At 31.8% G+C, this 23409-nt stretch overlaps 1 protein-coding gene across 1 annotated transcript; it reads left to right on the forward strand.

Moving 5' to 3' along the window:
* The first annotated feature begins 6772 nt into the window (after positions 1-6772).
* Positions 6773-22593, forward strand: LOC113378054 (putative ammonium transporter 2). The gene is made up of 11 exons (XM_026618569.1): positions 6773-6947; positions 9315-9600; positions 11570-11715; positions 12894-13057; positions 13156-13241; positions 14630-14712; positions 14826-14975; positions 15241-15318; positions 17098-17276; positions 17750-17869; positions 22354-22593. Exons 1-11 carry the CDS (start codon positions 6773-6775, stop codon positions 22591-22593), a joined length of 1707 nt encoding a protein of 568 aa, XP_026474354.1.
* The last annotated feature ends 816 nt before the right edge of the window (positions 22594-23409 follow it).

Genomic DNA, 23409 nt, shown 5'->3' on the forward strand with positions numbered 1-23409 from the left:
ATCGAATGTCCGGATAATCGAATGTCCGGATAATCGAAAGTCCGGATAATCGAATGTCCGGATAATCGAATGTCCGGATAATCGAATGTCCGGATAATCGAATGTCCGGATAATCGAATGTCCGGATAATCGAATGTCCGGATAATCGAAAGTCCGGATAATCGAATGTCCGGATAATCGAATGTCCGGATAATCGAATATCCGGATAATCGAATGTCCGGATAATCGAATATCCGGATAATCGAATGTCCGGATAATCGAAAGTCCGGATAATCGAATGTCCGGATAATCGAATGTCCGGATAATCGAATGTCCGGATATCGAATGTCCGGATAATCGAATGTCCGGATAATCGAATGTCCGGATAATCGAATGTCCGGATAATCGAACGTCCGGATAATCGAACGTCCGGATAATCGAACGTCCGGATAAATGAATGTCCGGATAATCGAATGTCCGGATAATCGAATGTCCGGATAATCGAATGTCCGGATAATCGAATGTCCGGATAATCGAATGTCCGGATAATCGAATGTCCGGATAATCGAATGTCCGGATAATCGAATGTCCGGATAATCGAATGTCCGGATAATCGAATGTCCGGATAATCGAATGTCCGGATAATCGAATGTCCGGATAATCGAATGTCCGGATAATCGAATGTCCGGATAATCGAATGTCCGGATAATCGAATGTCCGGATAATCGAATGTCCGGATAATCGAATGTCCGGATAATCGAATGTCCGGATAATCGAATGTCCGGATAATCGAACGTCCGGATAATCGAATGTCCGGATAATCGAATGTCCGGATAATCGAATGTCCGGATAATCGAATGTCCGGATAATCGAATGTCCGGATAATCGAATGTCCGGATAATCGAATGTCCGGATAATCGAATGTCCGGATAATCGAATGTCCGGATAATCGAATGTCCGGATAATCGAATGTCCGGATAATCGAATGTCCGGATAATCGAAAGTCCGGATAATCGAATGTCCGGATAATCGAATGTCCGGATAATCGAATGTCCGGATAATCGAATGTCCGGATAATCGAATGTCCGGATAATCGAATGTCCGGATAATCGAATGTCCGGATAATCGAATGTCCGGATAATCGAATGTCCGGATAATCGAATGTCCGGATAATCGAATGTCCGGATAATCGAACGTCCGGATAATCGAACGTCCGGATAATCGAACGTCCGGATAAATGAATGTCCGGATAATCGAATGTCCGGATAATCGAATGTCCGGATAATCGAATGTCCGGATAATCGAATGTCCGGATAATCGAATGTCCGGATAATCGAATGTCCGGATAATCGAATGTCCGGATAATCGAATGTCCGGATAATCGAATGTCCGGATAATCGAATGTCCGGATAATCGAACGTCCGGATAATCGAACGTCCGGATAATCGAACGTCCGGATAAACGAATGTCCGGATAATCGAACGTCCGGATAAACGAATGTCCGGATAATCGAATGTCCGGATAATCGAATGTCCGGATAATCGAATGTCCGGATAATCGAATGTCCGGATAATCGAATGTCCGGATAATCGAATGTCCGGATAATCGAATGTCCGGATAATCGAATGTCCGGATAATCGAATGTCCGGATAATCGAATGTCCGGATAATCGAACATCCGGATAATCGAACGTCCGGATAATCGAACGTCCGGATAATCGAACATCCGGATAATCGAACGTCCGGATAATCGAATGTCCGGATAATCGAACGTCCGGATAAACCAACGTCCGGATAAACCAACGTGCGGATAAACGAATGTCCGGATAATCGAATGTCCGGATAATCGAATGTCCGGATAATCGAATGTCCGGATAATCGAATGTCCGGATAATCGAACGTCCGGATAAACGAATGTCCGGATAATCGAACGTCCGGATAAACGAATGTCCGGATAATCGAATGTCCGGATAATCGAATGTCCGGATAATCGAATGTCCGGATAATCGAATGTCCGGATAATCGAATGTCCGGATAATCGAACGTCCGGATAATCGAATGTCCGGATAATCGAATGTCCGGATAATCGAATGTCCGGATAATCGAATGTCCGGATAATCGAATGTCCGGATAATCGAACGTCCGGATAATCGAACGTCCGGATAATCGAACGTCCGGATAATCGAACGTCCGGATAAACGAACGTCCGGATAATCGAATGTCCGGATAATCGAAATGTCCGGATAATCGAATGTCCGGATAATCGAATGTCCGGATAATCGAATGTCCGGATAATCGAATGTCCGGATAATCGAATGTCCGGATAATCGAATGTCCGGATAATCGAATGTCCGGATAATCGAATGTCCGGATAATCGAATGTCCGGATAATCGAATGTCCGGATAATCGAACGTCCGGATAATCGAACGTCCGGATAATCGAACGTCCGGATAATCGAACGTCCGGATAATCGAATGTCCGGATAATCGAATGTCCGGATAATCGAATGTCCGGATAATCGAATGTCCGGATAATAGAATGTCCGGATAATCGAATGTCCGGATAATCGAATGTCCGGATAATCGAATGTCCGGATAATCGAATGTCCGGATAATCGAATGTCCGGATAATCGAATGTCCGGATAATCGAATGTCCGGATAATCGAATGTCCGGATAATCGAACGTCCGGATAATCGAACGTCCGGATAATCGAACGTCCGGATAAACGAATGTCCGGATAATCGAATGTCCGGATAATCGAATGTCCGGGTAATCGAATGTCCGGATATTCGGATATTCAGATATTTCGACATTCCTATACTCCGATACTCCGATATTCCGATAGAGCTAAATGTACAAAAAATGGCAGTTCTTGAGAGAACTAAGTGCCCGATTTGAATGATTCAAAGAACTTTCTGCTATTCAGATATTCGGATATTCGGGTATTCGGATATTCGGATATTCGGATATTCGGATATTCGGATATTCAGATATTCAGATATTCGGATATTCCGAGATTCGGATATTCCGAGATTCATCACGTTAAAAAATTCAAACCGGGAAAAAAACACTTCACAAATTCACTCACACATTGTTTTATGAAAAAAAAACAAACTTTGAATAAAATAAAATTATGATATAATTATAATTTATTAATATATTATGACTGATATTAAAATTAAAATTAGTATTTGTTATTATTAACGATTCGTAGATTTCGTTAATTATTAATTTGCCAAAACATGTTTTGTATATTTGTTTTCTCAATATTTGCATAATATATGTATGTGGAGTAAACAAATTTTATAATATAATAGCTAGAGGTATTTGAGTATTTATTAAAAAAATATATTACGTTTATCTTAAATAATACAATACTAGTTTGAAATCGTAGCAAGTTTCTCTATCAATAGGGATCGATTGCTTTTTGAATCATTCAAATCGGTTGATCCGTGCACCCGAAAACGTCCACAAAAATTGTATCCACGCATGCACACATCATACATTTTTTCTATAGTATGCCAAAATGCTAAGAAACCTTCGAAACGTGAAGATATGCAAACATTTTCAATTTTGATTTTTGGACGATTACAATAACTTACCCTACAGAAAGTTAAAAACAGAAAATTTTTGACATTCTCAAACTCCAAAGTATGGTGTATTATCTTACATCCATTTTTATTAATTTTATTCAATCTATTTCCAAACCAAAAAATTTCCGAACCTTTCATTTACTATTTTATATCAAATTCATAATTTTACCACATTTTGCTTGACTGCAGCACAAAACCAGCACAACCACCGCAAAAAATAAATCCAACCGTAATTGACTCATTTTTTTAACACGTTGTAAAATAAAAAAAATGACTGATAATTAAATTGTTGCCGTTGAATTTATATGCGATTTAGAATTTGCACGTGTTTATGATTACAATATATGTAAGTTCTTATCTATGTTAAATATTTTCCTCGCGGAATTAAACGCTTAGAAGTCAAATGAAATTATTAACTACTGGTGCAAAGATAAAACGTGTGATGAAAGGCTATTATTAGATTTAATCTCATGGGAAACTAGAATTTGCAAAAAATCGTTTTATTTTGTTTTATCAAAGTTTAATTATTCAAGAATATGTGTTTAAGAGGATTTTTAAAAATTAGAATTATTTTCGGAGATACAGCTGTTTGACCACTATAAACCTCCTCAGCAAAACTTTAAAGGCGTTTTTCTCGAAACTGCCTTTATCAAAACGGTATCCATGATTTCTCGACTTTTACTGCATCGACTTACTTGAAACTTCTACAGAGTCTTCTTAAAAGACTTCTCAGCAGTATAAACTAAGCTTATCCTCAAATTCAACTTTTGACTATTTTTAAAGATTTTTCAAAATTTTCCTCTCCAGTTTCCTTCCTCTGCAAGCGTTTTTCGCAAAACTGTTTTTTTTATACGATTTCCACGATTTCTCGATTTCTAACTGCACCGATTTACTTGAAGCTTTTACAGATTTTCCTACAAAGACTTCTCATCAGTATGAACTAAGTTTATCTTTAAATTCAATTTTTTACTATTTTTAAGGATTTTTCAAAATTTTCCTCCTCAGTTTCCTTCCATACGACACCCACGATTTCTCGACTTCTACTGCACCGATTTACTTGAAACTTTTACAGAGTCTTCTTTAAAGACTTCTCATCAGTATGAACTAAGCTTATCGCCAAATTCAAATTTTTAACAATTTTAAGGATTTTTCAAAATTTTTTTTCTCATTTTCCTTTCATACGACACCCACGATTTCTCGACTTTTACTGCACCGATTTACTCAAAACTTCTACAGAGTTTCAAAAATTGCTTAGTTCGTGCAATTTGCCTTAAGGCAAAATTCCACATACCACTAGTTTATATTAAGGGCAAACTATTTATAGATTGATAATATAATTTAGAAGCATAATTGTAAAATGTACCTAAAGAAATTCTTATCCATGTAAATGTAGTTGCAATCCAATTAACTTATTTATATCTTAAGATGTTTTCAACAAGAATTCAGCACAAACATTTTAATAATTAATTATGTTTTTTTAAATCAAAGAACTTCTAGACTTCGTCAAATAATAGCAGTGGTAATCATAAATATGTAATGGGTGCAAAAAAGCTGAAAAATTCAATACATTTTCTATGACTTATTTATGTTTTCAGAGATTGTTTCAAAAATTCAAGTTCAATAAAACAGAATACTGAATTATTTGCAACACGCGCTGCTTTGCCAATTTTTATCTATTGCAAATTATATTAATAAAAAAAGTCTAAATTTAGTCACATGGATTGATTAATTAATCTGTTATATAAGACGTATTTAATTTAAATTATTTATTCAGCGTGCAGATAATTTGAAAATTATGAAATTCACACTTGTATCAATAAACACAGAATTACTTGTAGATGAGATACTAAATTTAAAATTTTATTCTTGAACACAGTAACTTGTTAAACATTTAAGTGAATAATGAGGATCTAAAATTTAGAACAATATATACAATTTAGAATTAAGTCTAAAATTTAGATTTAAGTCTGAATTTTAAAACATGATCTCAAATTTAGAACTTAGAAGAAGATCTAAAAAGATCTAGATTTTAGAAAAAGGTTTAAAGTTTAGAACATTATATAAAATTTTGAACAATATTTAAAATTTAGAACTAAATGTAAAATTGGAACTAATTTCAAAACTTAGAACCACTTAGAACTAAGTCTTAAATTTAGAACAAAATACTAGAATTTAAAATTAAGTCTAAAATTTAGAACTAAGTTAAAAACTTAGAACTAAATCTAAAATTTAGAACTAAGTCTAAAATTTGGACTTAAGTCTAAAATTTGGAACTAGGTCCAAAATTTAGAACTATTACTAAAATTGATAATTAGGTCTAAATTAATAACCAAGTTCAAAATTTGAAACTAAGTCTAAAATTTAGAACTAGATTTAAAATTTAGAACTAAGTTTTAATTTAGAACTAAGTCTTAAATTTAGAACTAGGTCTAAAATTTAGGACAATCTCTAAAACTTAAAACAAAATCTATAATTTAGAACAAGATCTAAAATTTAGAACCAAAAAGATCTAAAGAGATCTAAAATTGAGTATAAGATTTATAATTTAAAACAATACCTAAAATATACAAATTTTTATACAGATTATGATCTAAAAATTAGAACGAGATCTAAAATTTATAACAATATTTAAAATTTAGAACAAGAACAATCACCTAAGTTGAATAAAAATGCACCTGGTAAGACATTCAAATTTAAAATCGGTTCAGCAGTTTAGGAGTCCATCCTGGACAAACATCGTGATATCTTTTTTATGTATAGATATATTTTGCAAATCTCTACCATAATATATATAGATTTCTAATTCCTTAGTAGTAAAACATTCAAGATTTTCATTTATATATTACGATGTCACGTATGTCCATGACTTTGTCTTCTGCATTTTAAATATATTCTGCACGCAAATGCAATTGCATTTAGTGACTCTACAAATATTTCAAAATGGTAAAAAGTATTATTACTTGCGACTGTTGAAAGATTGAATGTTGAAAAATTTAATAATATAGTAAAAAATATGCGTGTTTTTTAGTGATAACTGCCTAAACTTTGCGATATTATACGTAAACAACATATATTATTCTCTATACGATAATATATATTTTCTAATGTGTTTATCCAACACCAATTTAAAATTTACAATGAGAGTATCTACAGTTTTTCTTTAAAAATAAAAGAAATATAAAGATTTTTTTTACGAATTATGGCATTGTTTAATGATTCGAATATAGAAAATGGAAATTCATCAGCAGATGGATTTCTTTACAAAAGAAATGCTACAGGAGGTCCTGGAGGTAAACCAGGTGTTTATGACCTGAATACAGAAGACACAAATTGGGTCATAACTTCTTCATTTATTATTTTTACTATGCAAACAGGTGAATAATAGTATTATCTTAATACATCTATTAAAATAGTTATATTCCAAAGAGTACCTTCTAGATACCAATTTTTCCAGATAGCGTTGTGATGTCTTTTATCTCTAATTTTAAATATTATCTAGCTTTATTTTCAAAGTACAGTTTTTTAATCGAATATATAATAATTGAAGCAAATTATCTTCAATTTAGATTAATTGTGTCATGATTTTATATAAAAAAAAAACAAACAAAAAAGTGTACAAAAATATCGGTGTCTAATAAAATCATCGTTGAATCACAAAGTATCTAAATTTTAAATATTGTTCTGAATTTTGAACCTAGTTCTAAATTTTAGATCTTGTTCTAAAATTTAGGCTTAGTCCTAAATTTTAGATTTAACTCTAAATTTTAGATATGGTTGTAAATTCTAGACCTAGTTCTGAATTTTCGTAATTGATTTAAATTCTAGACCAAATTCTAAATTTTAAATCTTGTTCTAAATTTCAAATCTTGTTCTAAATTTCAAATCTTGTTCTAAATTTTAGTTTTACTTGTAATTTTTTGATATTATTTTAAATTTTAGATCATGTTCTAAATTTTAGATATTGTTCTAAATTTTATATCTGATTCTGAATTTTAGATTTGGTTCTAAATTTAAGACCGAGTTCTAAATTTTGGGCTTAGTTTGATTTTTAATTAAATCCACTTAATTATCAAACTAAAATAACTCGAAATATTAATACAAGCGTTTCAAATGACAATCGTGAATTAAAAGAAAGAAATTTTATGGAAAAGCTCTCTAATAATCTTTCTGATTCTAATTTATGAAAAGTACACCGTAAAATTTCTCGTTAGTTTTTTACAACGATGTTCATTTCATTTTCTTCGTTTTATGACAAAAATACTAAGTCGATGAGAAGATTTTATGTTTGGATGTCTAGATGTTTTAATATTTCATAGTTAAAACTTAAATTATTTAAAATTAAATTTCTAGTTTTTTTTTCAATTATATTTATTACCTAACATTTAAATTATTGTGTCAGTCATGTATGTCTGATGCCAAAAAGTTCTACAAGAGTCATGTCAGACATATTTGTCTAAAAACTGAAAATATTTAAGATCAAATTCAAAACTAGTGGTGTATGGCATCGTGCCTTAAGGCAAATTGCTGTAACTTCCGGTACCGTAACAAAATGTTCGAGAAATTTTAAACGTTTTCAAATATATTATTACAAATTCTGTAACTTTCATTATTTTTGCTATCTTGTTATATCTGAGTGAGCAATACAAATGTAAATCATAAATCAATTTATCTCCAGGACATTAACAATCGTCATTTCATTTCGAATTCAATTTAAAAAAAAAATAGTTGCCTAATTTGCACAAAATTGAAAAAGTGCTCCCGCATAGTCACAGTCTAAACGCATTTGCAAATAATTCTGTGCGACATTTTCACCTATACTGTGCTTAGCTTAGCGGCATTTTCACATTTTTCAATAGTTTTCACAAAATTGGAAAAGTGCTCCAGTACATAAACAGTCTAAATGCACTTCGGTAAAAATTTGTACCAGAGTGGCGCTTAGACTGTGCTTAGCCTGGGTGATTTTTTGAATTTTTATTCCAAAATTACAAAAATATTTTACGGAAAATAAAAAAATGTAATAATTTTTTATCCTCAAAATCAATTGTTTTGTCAATACAAGCAGAAAGTTTTTTTAGATCATTCAAATCGAACGCTTAGATCACTCAAAAACTGCAATTTTTTGCACATTTAACTCTGTAACTCCGAAATGGCTGGACCTGTCTTTGCTAAAAACTAATTACCTCTTCACCAATCATTACAAATTGAATGTTTTTTAGATCATTCAAATCCGATACACCGTTCTCTCAAAAATTCGATTTGTATTTTCTGCACTATTTGCTCCGTATCTCCGTAACGGCTGGACCTGCCTTTGCCAAAAACTAATCAGCACATTTCCCTATCAATAGGTATCGAATGTTTTTCAAACCATTCAAATCGGTTGATCCGTGCGCCCGAAAACGTGGACGAAAAATACGGACATACAAAACACACACATACACACACATAAATTTTTTCTGAGGTACGCCAAAATGTTCAGAAACCTTCAAAACGTCGAGAAATGCAAAAAATTTAATTTTCGATTTTCGGCCCATTACTATAACTACCCTACGGGAAGTTAAAAACAACTTAATGATTGACTATAAGTATTAAGGGCTCCCATTGAAGAGTTTCCTAAACAAGCCACATTTGCAAACTCAGTTTTGAGTTCAAACACATCTCAATAGTTTATAGAATTATAAGATTCTGATTGCTATTATATTTATAAATATTTTTTTTTCATCTATCTATTTATTATTTTTTAGGTTTCGGTATGCTGGAATCCGGTTGTGTATCAATAAAGAACGAAGTGAACATCATGATGAAGAATGTGATAGATATAATTCTGGGCGGTTTTACTTACTGGTTATTCGGCTACGGTATGTCCTATGGGAGAGGTGCTTATACGAATCCATTTATCGCCTTTGGAGATTTTATGATTGACCCGCAGGTTGGAAACCCTCTCATGGGACCTGTTTTTGCCTCATTTCTGTTCCAACTATCATTTGCCACCACTGCTACTACTATAGTCAGTGGAGCTATGGCCGAGAGGTAAAGGATAAGTGAATTTATTATTAACTTCTCAAAGAAAAAGTTTATGTTTTTATAAAAAAAATCTATTTGCTAATTTTATGTTTTCTCGACGTTTCAAGCCATTCTGAATCGAATGAGACCAATAATTAGAAATACTATTTTTGACCTTATTACGGTCGACGTTTTCTCAAAGATAGTCCAGCCATTATAATAAGTTCACCTCGAAATTCGAGATACCCAGCTGTTAACACTTTAACTTAAGTACGTAAATTGTCATTTAAAAGTTGTCTCAAAACCTACATATAATAGGGTGTACATATCATATGTAAGTTTTGAGACAACTTTTAGGGTGCTATTTTAGGGTATTTACAGACTTAAAGCTGGGTATCTCAAATTCCGATATTCTTACCTAATTTAAGCTTAAATGACTGGTCTAAGACGGCTGGACTGATTTAAAAAATTTATGAACCATTTGATGTAACTGAATAACGTTTACCAGTTTTGCGTGACGATCGGCCAAGCCGTTTCTTTATAATTAGCAAAAACGTGTACAGTTTTTTGTCAATGTTTCAAACCCACATTCATGAATCGATTTTAAAAATTCAAGAACCTGTTCGAAAAATTTCGATCGCGTTGATTAGTTTTTGGTAAATATCTGCTGGGCCGTTTCTTTTTAATTAAAAGTTGAGTTTATTTTTATGATTTTGAAGATTAATTAATTAATTAAAAATTGTTGATGATGAAGATAGATATCGTAGTCTGAAATTACATACTAAACTAGTGGTGCATGGCATCGTGCCTTAAGACAAATTTCTGGTACTTCCCGTACCAAAAATTAGATTCAATTCTTTTAGAACTTAGAGAAAAATAAATTTTTGAAAATTTGAAAATTTTTGACTTCAATAATTAACCTTTATGAAAAATTTGTTTTTTATATACTTTGAAATATTTTGGAAATTTTGAACTTTTTTCAAAACATTCGCGATTAGCTGCGTAGAAATGAAATATGGAAGCGCGTGGGCGCCGCGTCGTAGTCTAACGTATAACCCATTGGTATAGAACCCATATACATGTAAACAAAATTTATACTTATTATTAAAATTTCTATAAAATATCTGATTATTTGATGTGCATATGTTTTACATATCATTTTTTTTACTTTTTGAATCATTCTAATCGGACGCTCCGTTCTCTCAAAAATTAAATTACCATTTTTGGCACTTTTTCCTGTTTTTCCCAAATGGCTGAACCTGCCTTTGCCAAAAACTAATCAGCACGTTTCCTTATCAATACGAATCAAATGTTTTTCGAATCATTCAAATCGGTTGCTCCGTGTTCTCGAAATCATCGACGAAAAGTTGTATCCGCACATACACAAACACACACACACATGCATCATTTTTTTCTAAAGTATGCCAAAATGTTCAGAAATCTTTGAAACGTAAAGACTTATAAAATCTTTCATTTTTGATTTTTGTGCGATTACTATAACTTACCCTACGGGAAGTTAAATATTATAGGCATACGATTAGCGGTGGAATTAAAAAAAAATCATCAAAGTTTATAACTTTGCCGCGACTAATATTGAATAAGTATAATTACAAAATTGTACTCCAAGCACATATTTTGATATTAAAATTCTTCCCATTGAATTAATTATATTCGTTAGGATTAAGTTAGTAATCCTTCGGTGAAATATTAATAATTTGCATTCACGTTCATTTACTAAATATTTGCACTTCCTTTCTAACTTCATAGAACAGTCGGTACGTGGTTTCTTATTAAATTCAGAGTTTTCGCATATTTTCACACCTTTGAGTTCTTTTATTGAAAAAAAGTTCCGTCATATATAAAGATGTGAACGTGATAACTAGAGATTTATGAGCTTTTAGACATGAAACATATTTGATTAATATTAAATTGCATTTAACAATCATTCATCATCCTATGAATTTTATTTTTTATAAAATGTATTTATTAATTTTAGATGTAACTTCAAAGCCTACTGCCTATTTTCCTTAATGAATACTGCAGTGTATTGCATACCAGCTGGTTGGGTTTGGGGAGAACATGGTTTTCTTTACAATTTAGGAGCAGTTGATATCGCAGGATCCGGACCTGTACATGTGATAGGTATGCCCTCAAATATAAAAATATCTAGTGGTGTATGGCATCGCTCCTTAAGCCAAATTGCTGGAACTTCCCGTACCGTAACGAAATGTTCGAGAAATTTTAAACGTTATCAAATATATTATTACAAATACTTTCATTATTTTTGCTATCTTGTTATATCTGAGCAAATCAAATGTAAATCATAAATCAATTTATCTCCAGAACATTAACAATCGTCATTTCATTTCGAATTCACTTTCAAAAAAAATAGTAAATTGAATTGAAGTGCTCCCGTATAGTCACAGTCTAAACGCATTGGCAAATAATTCTGTGCGACATTTAACTTATACTGTGCTTAGCTTGACGGCATTCTCACATTTTTCAATAGTTTTCACAAGATTGGAAAAGTGCACAAACGTAAAGTGCGTAAACAGTCTAAACGAACTTGGGTAAACATTTGTACCAGAGTGGCGCTTAGACTGTGCTAAGCCTGAGTAATTTTTTGAAATTTTAATCCAAAATTACAAAAATATTTTATGAAAAATAAAAAAAAGATGTAATAATTTTTTATCTTCAAAAGCAACTGTTTTGGCAATACAAGCAGAAAGTTTTTTAGTTCATTCAAATCGGACGCTTAGTTCACTCCAAAACTGACATTTTTTGGACATTTATCTCTGTATCTCCGAAACCGCTGGACCTGCTTTTGACAAAAATTAATCACCTCTTCTCCCAATCATTGTAAATTGAATGTTTTGTAGATGATTCAAATCGAATGCTCCGTTCTCTCAAAAACTCGATTTGTATTTTCTGCACTCTTTGCTCCGTATCTCCGTAACGGCTGGACCAGGCTTTGCCAAAAACTAATCAGCACATCTCCCTATCAATAGGAATCGAATGTTTCTTATGATATTCCTGTTTATGAATTATTCAACCGTGCGCCCAAAAACGTGGACGAAAAAATGCTTACATGAAAAACACACACACACATCCATTTTTTCTGAGCCAAAATGTTTAGAAACCTTCAAAACGTCGAAAATGCAAAAATTTTCATTTTCGATTTTCGACCCATTACTATAACTACCCTACGGGAAGTTAATTATGTATTTTTGAAACAATATAAATTTAAAATTTATAGAACACTTTAGAACTATATTATATGCAAGAGATTCATGATATATTTTATTATTATTATTATTAAGGTGGTTCTGCCGCCTTCGCCTCTGCCGTGATGCTGGGCCCTCGCCTCGGGCGCTACAGCCACGGTATAGGGCAGTTGCCCTTGGGCAGCCCGGTCAACGCGGTCATGGGACTTTTTGTCCTCTGGTGGGGCTGGTTGGCATTCAACTCGGGCAGCACTTACGGGGTGAGTTATCCCTTCGTAATTAAATGTAGACACGAATATCATTTTCATAAAATAATAATAATTATGTAGAGCAAAAAATTATATAATATTAATTACAGGTGAGCGGAGCTAAATGGCAATATGCCGCAAGGGCTGCAGTGACAACTATGATGGGATCCTTTGGTGGCGGTGTATTAGGTGTACTGTACGTATTATATATATATATATATATATATATATATATATATATATATATATATATATATATATATACTAGATGACCCGGCAGACGTTGTCCTGTACCCACGTCTACAATTCAAAAGTACCAAATTATTTAATGTCCTTTCCTATACTTTTTAATATCCTATTTGATATCCTGCCTAAGCAGAATAAGAAATTTAGAAAAAAATAACATAGTATCTGTGGTAAAAGAACAATATCATACTTGATTTTACCACACAACATAATTGCTTCAATAATTTAGTCTATAATTTTTATAATCTCGTACCATATATTAGTTGCTTTTTGGCAATTATAATTTCTAAAGTACATTGTTCTTACTGATAATGTAATAAACATCATTGTTTATGTTCAAAACTTAAGTGATTTAATTTGTAAAATCTAGTTCATATGAGCACTCTTCAATTTAAGATCAACTTGTTAAATATTCCATATTCAATGCCGAACAAATTAATTTTTGACACATAAAACTAAATTATAAACCATTTTTTTAATACATAGATATATATTTTTGTATTGTTTAATAATTTAGTTTAAAAAAATATTGTATATGCAATTTTAGAATTATTGCGTTTTATTATTCGACCGAATTATATATGTTCATCTGCCAAACCACATACTGTTGACTATATCTTATATTATTTTAAGTTCTGGCACATATCAGCTGCTTTTCGGCAATAACATTTTTTTCTATATTATATTCTAATATTTTCTGGGCTCATAATTTCACCCAAATTCAAATTTCAAGTGAATTGACATTTCTAGCAGGTGATAGTTCAAATGTTTTCAATGTCAAACAATGATAAGTGGTTTTTTGTAATTTCACCATTTATTTCTACAATATTAATATAGTTTTATTATTCATAAAATCTTAAAAATTTTCCTTGACAAACTCTAAAAAAAATTATCAAAATCCGAATAACCGTTTAGGAGAAGTATCAAATCATACACCCGTACAGAAGGATTTTATATATAAGATACCAGATATACAAGAACATATCTGTAGTGCGTACCAATGTATTTTTTTGGTTGTATAAACGCTATATTATTCGACGTTGCTCGATTTACGACAATGGCTGGTTACACATCTTTTGCCCTCTACTTTAAAATAGTAACGATGAATGAAACCAAATTTTAATTATTTTAATGAGCCAATGGTGGTGTTTAGGTCCCGCTCTATTAATGAAAACTAACTTTACTTGTGAAAATAAGCATATAAATTCTCAAATCTTTAGAATTTTGTTAAGCTAGCTGTATAAAATCATTTATCAAATCATTAGTAATAAAAATGATAATAGATTAAAATGGCTTAGTTTTGCAAATAGACTAAAATATTCTCATACATTAATTTAGGTATTCAGTAATTCGAAATGACGGTAAACTCAACATTATGGATCTTATAAATGGAGTGTTGGGCTCTCTAGTATCAGTAACAGGTGAATTACTAACGTATTATTACTAACGTAGTATTAAGAGTAACAATTATACGTTACTGAGTAGGTATTGATTATTGAACAAAATTAGTTTTTTTTTAATTTTTTATTTCCAGCCGGTTGTTTTCTGTATCGTACATGGGAAGCCCTATTAATTGGTTCCATTGGAGGAGGAATTGCTTGTCTGGCGATGCCTCTTTTTGATCGAATCGGAGTCGATGATCCAGTTGGAGCAAGTTCCGTACACGGAGTCGCCGGATTATGGGGTAAATATATAAAATAATAATAGTTCGTATTCAGCCCATTAATCACCTGCATTCTTTCCCTTCCCATAGTTTTCAGGCCTTCTAGTTTACCTTCAACAAAATTGTACAATAGTCACTATTTTTGCAATATGAATTCGATCCAGAATCCTGTCCTCTTCACGATTGTGCTCAGTAAAGTTCTTTCTTTTCCCATTCTTTTCACCTTGTATCTTGTCTTTCCTTTCTAAATTAATATCTATATTTTAATGGTTTTGTATTCGTACAGGTGTTCTAGCCGTAGGAATTTTCGGAGAAAATCCTATCCCACTGCCGACTACAAAGGGTCGTTCGGGTCTATTCAAAGGTAACAGAGATCCTCCCAAAGATCATTTTGGGTTATTAACAAATATTCAGACGATTTATTAAATTTACCTACACATAAATAACGTGTCACGATGTTCGTCCGGAATGGACTCCTGAAATACTCAACCGATTTTAAATTTGATTTGTTCACCGTGTGCATTTATTTCCAACTTAGGTTATAGGCTATATTAAAAATATCAGTATATATTCGAAATATAAAACTTTTAAAATTTCATGTATAAATTTCATAAAATTAAAAGTGAATTGAGTTGTCAATGTTTATGAATAATACTACCCTCAGTGTACGACGACGACGACGATTCGTATCGATTGAATCCTTTGCGTATAATGTCGTTGCGGATAGTAAATTGCGGAGATTGTTTCGTTCTGAGGACGAACTTGATTTTAATTGCGGTTGTTTGCAAGTGAGCCCCGTGTGGAATTTGTCTGTCTCGCGAAGGGATACTTGATTTTATTGCCCGGATCAGGGATGGCCAACCTGAGGTCTTTTCTTTTAGACTCTCTTCTTGAAAAGCCGTCTTAAGGGACACATATTATTACTATGACTATTTTTTAATTTTTTGAGTGAGACAGTTTTATTTTCATGAAATTCATAACTGGCAATATAAAATGAAATGTTTAAAATTATTAACTTCCCGTAGGGTAAGATATAGTAATCGCAAAAAAATCGAAAATGAAAATTTTATATATCTTTACGTTTCAAAAGTTTCTGAATATTTTGGCATACCTTAGAAAAAATGGATGTATATATGTGTGTGTGTATGTATGTGTTTGTGTACGGATACAAATTTTTGTCGACGATTTCGGGAACACCGGGGAACACTACAGGAAGTTAATAAACGTCATGCATTTATTTGCTAAATCTCGTGTAACTTTTGAACCGTTACTTTAAAATAAATAAAATATTATACTAATTTGTACAAAATTAAATAATTATCAATACAGTCTATTACTGTAATGCCCTACAACAACTCGGTGTATTTGAAAAACGTCCACGATACCAAAAAAAAATTATTAAGTCAATGCAAGTACAATTCTAAATTTAAACCCCATGCATTTATTTGCTAAATCTCATGTAACTTTTGAACCGTTAGTTTAAAATAAATAAAATATTCTAATTTCAAAATTGTTAATAATTTTATGTTTATATAGTTGATACTACATAAACTATTTAAAAATGTTAACTCAGTGCATATATTTGGCGAATGAAACATTGATGCATTTGAAATAAAATATGTTCATTCTAACATTTCAATATACATTTCATTCAAACATATATAAACAACGTCGTATAATCTAATAAGTATTCAGATTTTGTCTACAAGTAACGAATGATGAAAATTCTAGTTTTTATAATATTTATTCATAGACATTTTTGTTGTATGATTATTTTTATTCCTCGAATGTTTAATTACGGTACGGGAAGTTCCAGCACTTTGCCTTAAGGCACGATGCCATGCGCCCACTAGTTCGACTATAATTTGTTATTTATATCAATTTTTTTATTTTATTTGACAACATTGATAAACATTGACAACACATTTCACAGTTTTATTTTCAAGAAATTCATAAGTGTCAAATTTAATTGAAATTTCAAAAATTTTAATATTTCGAATATGAACTGAGATTTTTAATATAGCCTATAACCTAAGTTAGATATAAATGTACACGGTGAGTCAATCAAATTTAAAATCGGTCCAGTAGTTTACGAGTCTATTCCGGTCAAACATCACATATATCTATATCTGTATATATCTAGGAGGCGGCTGGTACTTGATGGGCGTGCAGGCGCTCGCCTGCCTGTGTCTGGCAACTTGGGGCGTGTTCTCGACTATGCTAATTCTCTGGATAATAGACTGCGTGATACCAATACGGATGGATCCGGCCGAAGAATTATTAGGAGCAGATCTAGTCGAACACGACATTCGACATGGACAGGTACACGAAATTTAAAAGATTATGAAGGAGAGAAGTAATGTACTAAATAGTTGTATGTAGCATTTCTCATTGAGGCAAGTTGTATAAACTTTACGATAAGTGGAAATAATCGATTTATGTAATAGTAATTGAGTTACAGATATTTAGGTAAAACAATCAACTGTTTATTTGAAAATTAATTTTTGGCCATTACAAAAAAATAATCAATACGATTTCTAGTTCATGTTTTTCGAACATACTCATAATATTTTCGGCATAGAGTCAGTATAGATTCTGATTAGAATCTCTTAAACGCGCGACGAAATTCTGAACTTTGATGATTTTTTATAATTCAAGTGATGCTTGTTATAAGCCTATAATATTTTAGTATATTACTGAAGTTATGCAATGTTTCATAAATGCATGTTTTATTATGCATTCTAACAATATAGATAGAGTTTTTATAAGATTTTCATAATATTTTTTCATTGTAGATTGGCGTTTCCAGGACATTATCAGCATTGGCGACAGTCCATGAATTAGATTCCTTTCAACAAGCTCCTTATGTGGGCATAAATCCAGGACATCAAGATTATGTGGAGAAAATATATAAGGTATTTAAATAAACTAGTGGTGCTTGGCATCGTGCCTGCAGGCAATTTGCTGCATTTTCCCGTACCAAGAAATCAACCTTCTTAAAAAATCTTTAAACATTTTTGAAAACATAGATTTTGAGAATTTTGAAACTTTATTGTAAAATTTAATTTTTTTTTATATATCGATATTTTTTGAAAATTTTGAACATTTTTTCTGAAGAATGAATGAAAAACGGAACCCATAGAAATGTAAACTTTTGTACTTATTTCTAAAATCTCTTGAAATATCTGATAATATGATTTTTTAATGACCATTTTTGACCGCCAAATGATATTTTTTTCACATTTTTTACTTGATTTCCGAAACTGCTGAACTTGCCTTCACAAAAATTTAATCAATTTTGAATATTTCAAATTTGTCATTCTGTTATCTCAAGAACTAGATTACTACTTTTGGCACTTTTTGCCCCATATCTTCATAACAGGTGGACCTGCCTTGGCCAAACATTACGAATCTAATGATTTTTGAACTATTCAAATCGTTTGATTCGTAGACGCAAAATTGTATCCGAACATACATACATACCACACTGTATTCCAAAATATGCAAGAAAACTTGATATAAATATTTTCGTCTTCTGAAAAATATTTATTAGACCGCGGAAAGTTCAAAATACAGAAACGAGATTTTATTTTTTCGGGACAAGTAATCAATTCTTCATTCTGTAATTATAAGTAGAATGTTTTCTGAATCATTCAAATCGGATGATCCGTTCTCTCAAAACCTGAATTATTGCTCTGTATCTCTGAAAGGGCTGGAGCTTTCTTTGACAAAAATTGATCAAAACGTCTCCCCATCAATAGAAATTGAATGCACAGTTGAATCATTCAAATCGGTTGATCAGTGCTCTCGAAATCATCGACGAAAAATTGTAACCGCACACACCAATTTTTTTCTCAGATATTCACAGATTTCAATTCAAACAGCAAATGGTGATTGTTTTATACGCATGACGGGTATACTCGTCATTACACAAATTCTGCCACCATGACGTGTATATTCGTCAATTACAATTAACCGGGTAAAAATGCAAAGTGATAAATATAGACTTAAATATATATTCTTTATCTCGATTCGAACTCGAAACCTTGTGGTTGCAAATCCGTACGTGGCCCACATGAGCAAGGATGTGCGAAAACGATATATATTCATGATCATTCCGTAAACCAATGGTTATATTATATAGTAAGACAAATGAGGGGGATTTATATTTCACGTATTTCCCTTGTTCGATGACTTCCCTATTGTTCAAAACGTTGAACGTGTTAATGACGACTAAAGACGTACCCGCACCATCTGCTCGACTCGAGAGTGAAATCATTTGTCAGTCGGAATAATACCGAACAGAGTGCCGAGTGTTCCCTACTCGGTGGAAATGGAAACTTTATTGTTTTGTGTTATGCAGTGGCTATTTCCTTTGAATTGAAATGGGTAACAGTCTGCAGAACAGACTATTACAATGTGATAAGGTATTATGCTAATCTTAAATATAACACCACGAAAACACATGTCCAGAAATATATCGAAAATTAAAATTTTTACGTTTCATAACCTTCTGAACATTTTGGTATACATAAAAAAAGATCCATGTATGTGGGTATGTGTAATGTTAGCAGAGTATACTTATAAGTAGTTTGCTACTTCTAAGTATAAATTTTGAAGTTGCAATACCAACAACGGCGCGACCTGGGCATAATTTCAAAAATTATTTATCAGTACTAAATATCTCGAAATTTTGCAGTACTTTCTTCTTATAATTGGCAAATATTTTAAAATTTTGCTCTAGAGTCTATAAATTTGATATGATATATATTAATATTTGATAATTATTTTAGATTATGGTAGACACTTTAAAGAATAACTTGTGCAAATTTCAGGTTTTTAATACAAACGGTGCGACCTGGGCATGATTTCAAAAATTATGTATCAATATGCTGCACTGAATATCTCGAAACCTCGCAGTACTTTCTAAGCTAAATTGCAAATATTTCAAAATTTTTGCCAATGATCATATGAATTTTATTACTTGAGATTATAATATACACTTTTAAAAATAACTCGAGCAAATTTCAGGGTTGTAATACAGATGGTGCGACCTGGGCATAATTTCAAAAATCATGTATCCATATGCAGTACTAAATATCTCGGAACTTAGCAGTACTTTCTAAGCTAAATTGTAAATATTTTAAAATTTTGCGAAGGGCTCTATAAATTTTCTTACTAGCCAATGTAGTAAATACTTTAAAGAATAACTCGTGCAAATTTTAGGATTGTAGTACAAACGGTGCCACCTGAGCATAATTTCAAAAATCATATTTTAATATGCAGATAGTTCTTTACTATATATCTCGAAACTTTGCAGTACTTCTTTTACAAACTTGCAAATATCTCAAAATTTTGCAAAGGACTCTATAAATTCTATTATTTCCGATTATAGTATACACTTCTAAGAATAACTCGAGCAAATTCCAGGGTTGTAATACAAACGATGCGACCTGAGTATAATATCAAAAATCGTGTTTTAATATGCAGATAGTTCTTTACTATATATCTCGAAACTTTATAGTACTTTCTTCATTGAATTGCAAATGTTTCAAAATTTTGCAAAATACTCTATAATTTTTTTTATTCGCGATTGTAGTAAATACTTCAAAGAATAACTCCTACAATTTTCAGGGTTGTAGTACAAACGGTGCGACCTGGGCAAATTTTCAAAAATATACAGCTGTTTTTTTTACCAAATATCTCGAAAGTTTGCAGTATTTTTTTCCGAAGTGCGTAAAATTACAACAAGTTCCAAAAAGTTTGCAAATGGAATTATTTATCAAAAACTGAGAGTATTATATTTTAATCCGCGCAAAAATAAAAGAAATTGTCGTCCTTTGAACTTTTAAAAACTCTTAAAGAAAACAGTAAAAAACATCAAGAGAGTACAAGATAAAAGTAGGTTTGCTCAATGCTCATTAGTAACCATTCTTTGTTTCAAAAGAAAATAATGATGCATATTTACTGTTCAAAACTGAGTTGTACCAAAAGTTTGCATAAAAATGTTTTTAGACTTAAATGAAATATTAATATTTAATTTAATTTAAATATTAGTATCAAACAAATGCATTTGCGTATCGATTATCTATATATCCGGAGCTGCTTAATTTTGCATTATATTAATGAATAGATGGATTGAGTTAGTCGGGTATCAGTTTGCAAAATGCATATATGATTTGTAGTCGGAGAGTCTATTGAATTTGAGGAGAAATTTAATTGAGCCCCTATATCTGTGTATTGCAATTTCGATTGTATCAAAGATAACAAATAGAGCACTCAATCAATCATTGAATAATAGGCGCAATTGCATTACAAATACACTCTATGGATAATTTTGTACATTGGAAAGAGAAATTTTCAATTATTGAAAGTAATTTTAGATCGCAAACACGGTCGATTTGTCATTACTTCAATTTTAATTCTTTACGCACTCCATAAAGGTCGCCACTAACTTTAGCACGTTAATTTACCCTCAAATTTCAATCTAGATAAAATTTATTAACTTCCCGTAGGATAAGTTATTGTAATCGTCCAAAAATCAAAATTGAAAATTTTTGCATTTCTCGACGTTTTGAAGGTTTCTGAACATTTTGGCATACCTCAGAAAAAATGGATGTGTGTGTGTGTATGTATGTATGTATGGATACAATTTTTCGGACGCACGGATCAACCGATTTGAATGGTTCAAAAAGCATTCGATTCCTATTGATAGGGAGATGTGCTGGTTAGTTTTTGGCAAAGTCATGTCCAGCAGTTACGGAGATAAAGAGCAAAGAGTGCAGAAAATAGAAATCGAGTTTTTGAGTGAACGGAGCATCCGATTTGAATGGTCTAAAAAACATTCAATTTGTATTGACGGGGAAAAGGAGTGATTAGTTTTTGGCAAAGGCAGGTGCAGTGGTTTCGGAGATACAGAGCTAAATGTGCAAAAAATGGCAGTAAATTTATTAAAATTAATTAAGTTAAAATTAACCTATTATTATATCATATATCCTATTATATATATGATATTTTTGTCTGTTAGAAGAAAAAACCAATAGTTGTCCTAATCATAGATAAAAGGTTACTTTGCCATTTTTTCAATAGGGGCGCTACAAACTATAGCACCTAAATTTACCACTAGGTTTAATTCTTGGAAAGATTTAAAAAAATATATAATGTAAAAAAGATAAACCTGTATAATTTGAATAATTGAAATGAGAACAAAATACGTTTTCCCAAAAATATATAATAAAAAAAAACTGAACTTTTATAGTAAGATAATAAATTCCTTAAGTCTATTCTTTGAGTGATGAATTTGAGTAAAGAAGACCCTCTGACATTTGTCCTAAGTTAGCGATATTTTTAACCATTTTTGCAGTAATGCCTACAATGACTATTATTTTTACGTTTACAGAAAACCCACGGCCAAAAGAAACCTCTATCATCACTAAATCTTCTACATCGCCATGCCAAGAAGACCTACAACAGTTCTTCTCCTAATAAAACAAAACCAAGAATGAATAAATATGACACTTTGAGAAAATTAAGTGTTTCTTTACGTAGTGGAAGACCCAGACGAATTTTGGAGGACGAAATTCGAACTCCGGATCATTTGAAGACGGTTCATACACCCACATTTGCTTGGGTCGATTAAAGATAAAGATAAAGAAGTATTCTAGAACTATTCAAGAATATATTTACAAGAGGATTTTTCAAAATTTAAATTATTTTTGGAGATATAGATGTTTGTCCACGATAATCCTATCCTGTTTTTCTCCTCTTCAAAACTGTCTTTTTCGATACCATGCCCTCGATTTCTCAACTTCTACTGCACCGATTTACTTGAAACTTCTACAGTATCTTTTTTAAAGACTTTTCATCAGTATGCACTACTCTAACCCATAAATTTATTTCACTATTTTTAAGGATTTTTTTAAATTTTTCTCCGCAGTTTTCTTCCATACGACACCCACGATTTCTCGACATTTACCATACCGATTCACTTGAAACTTCTACAGAGTCTTTTTAAAGACTCCTCATCAGTATAAACTAAGCTTATCCCCAAATCCAAATTTTTACTATTTTCAAGAATTTTTCATAATTTTCCTCCTCAGTTTCCTTCCATACGACACCCACCATTTCTCGACTTCTAGCGCATGGATTTACTTGAAATTTTTACAGAATCTTCTTTATAGACTTTTCTTTATTTTATTGTGAATTAATTGAGAATTAAGCTCACGTCCAAATTTCGCTTTTACTAATTCAAAAATTTCGAGAAAGAAAATTTGTGTAGAATTATGTGTATGGTCACGTGACTATTTTTTGAGACAACCCACATTGACTATTATTGTTTTTTTTTCTATTTTCAAAACATTAACTAATAACATTTTAAAGAAATTATAGTAAAAACATGTCTTGTCTTTTTTACGGCCTTTCAAAAATCCGAATAAAATTTATTTCTCTTTACTGC

The sequence above is a fragment of the Ctenocephalides felis genome, unplaced genomic scaffold (assembly GCF_003426905.1).
Source record: "Ctenocephalides felis isolate EL2017-DRISC unplaced genomic scaffold, ASM342690v1 CF-g0.4_SCAFFOLD_00845, whole genome shotgun sequence".
In the NCBI taxonomy this organism is placed as follows: Eukaryota; Metazoa; Arthropoda; class Insecta; order Siphonaptera; family Pulicidae; genus Ctenocephalides; species Ctenocephalides felis.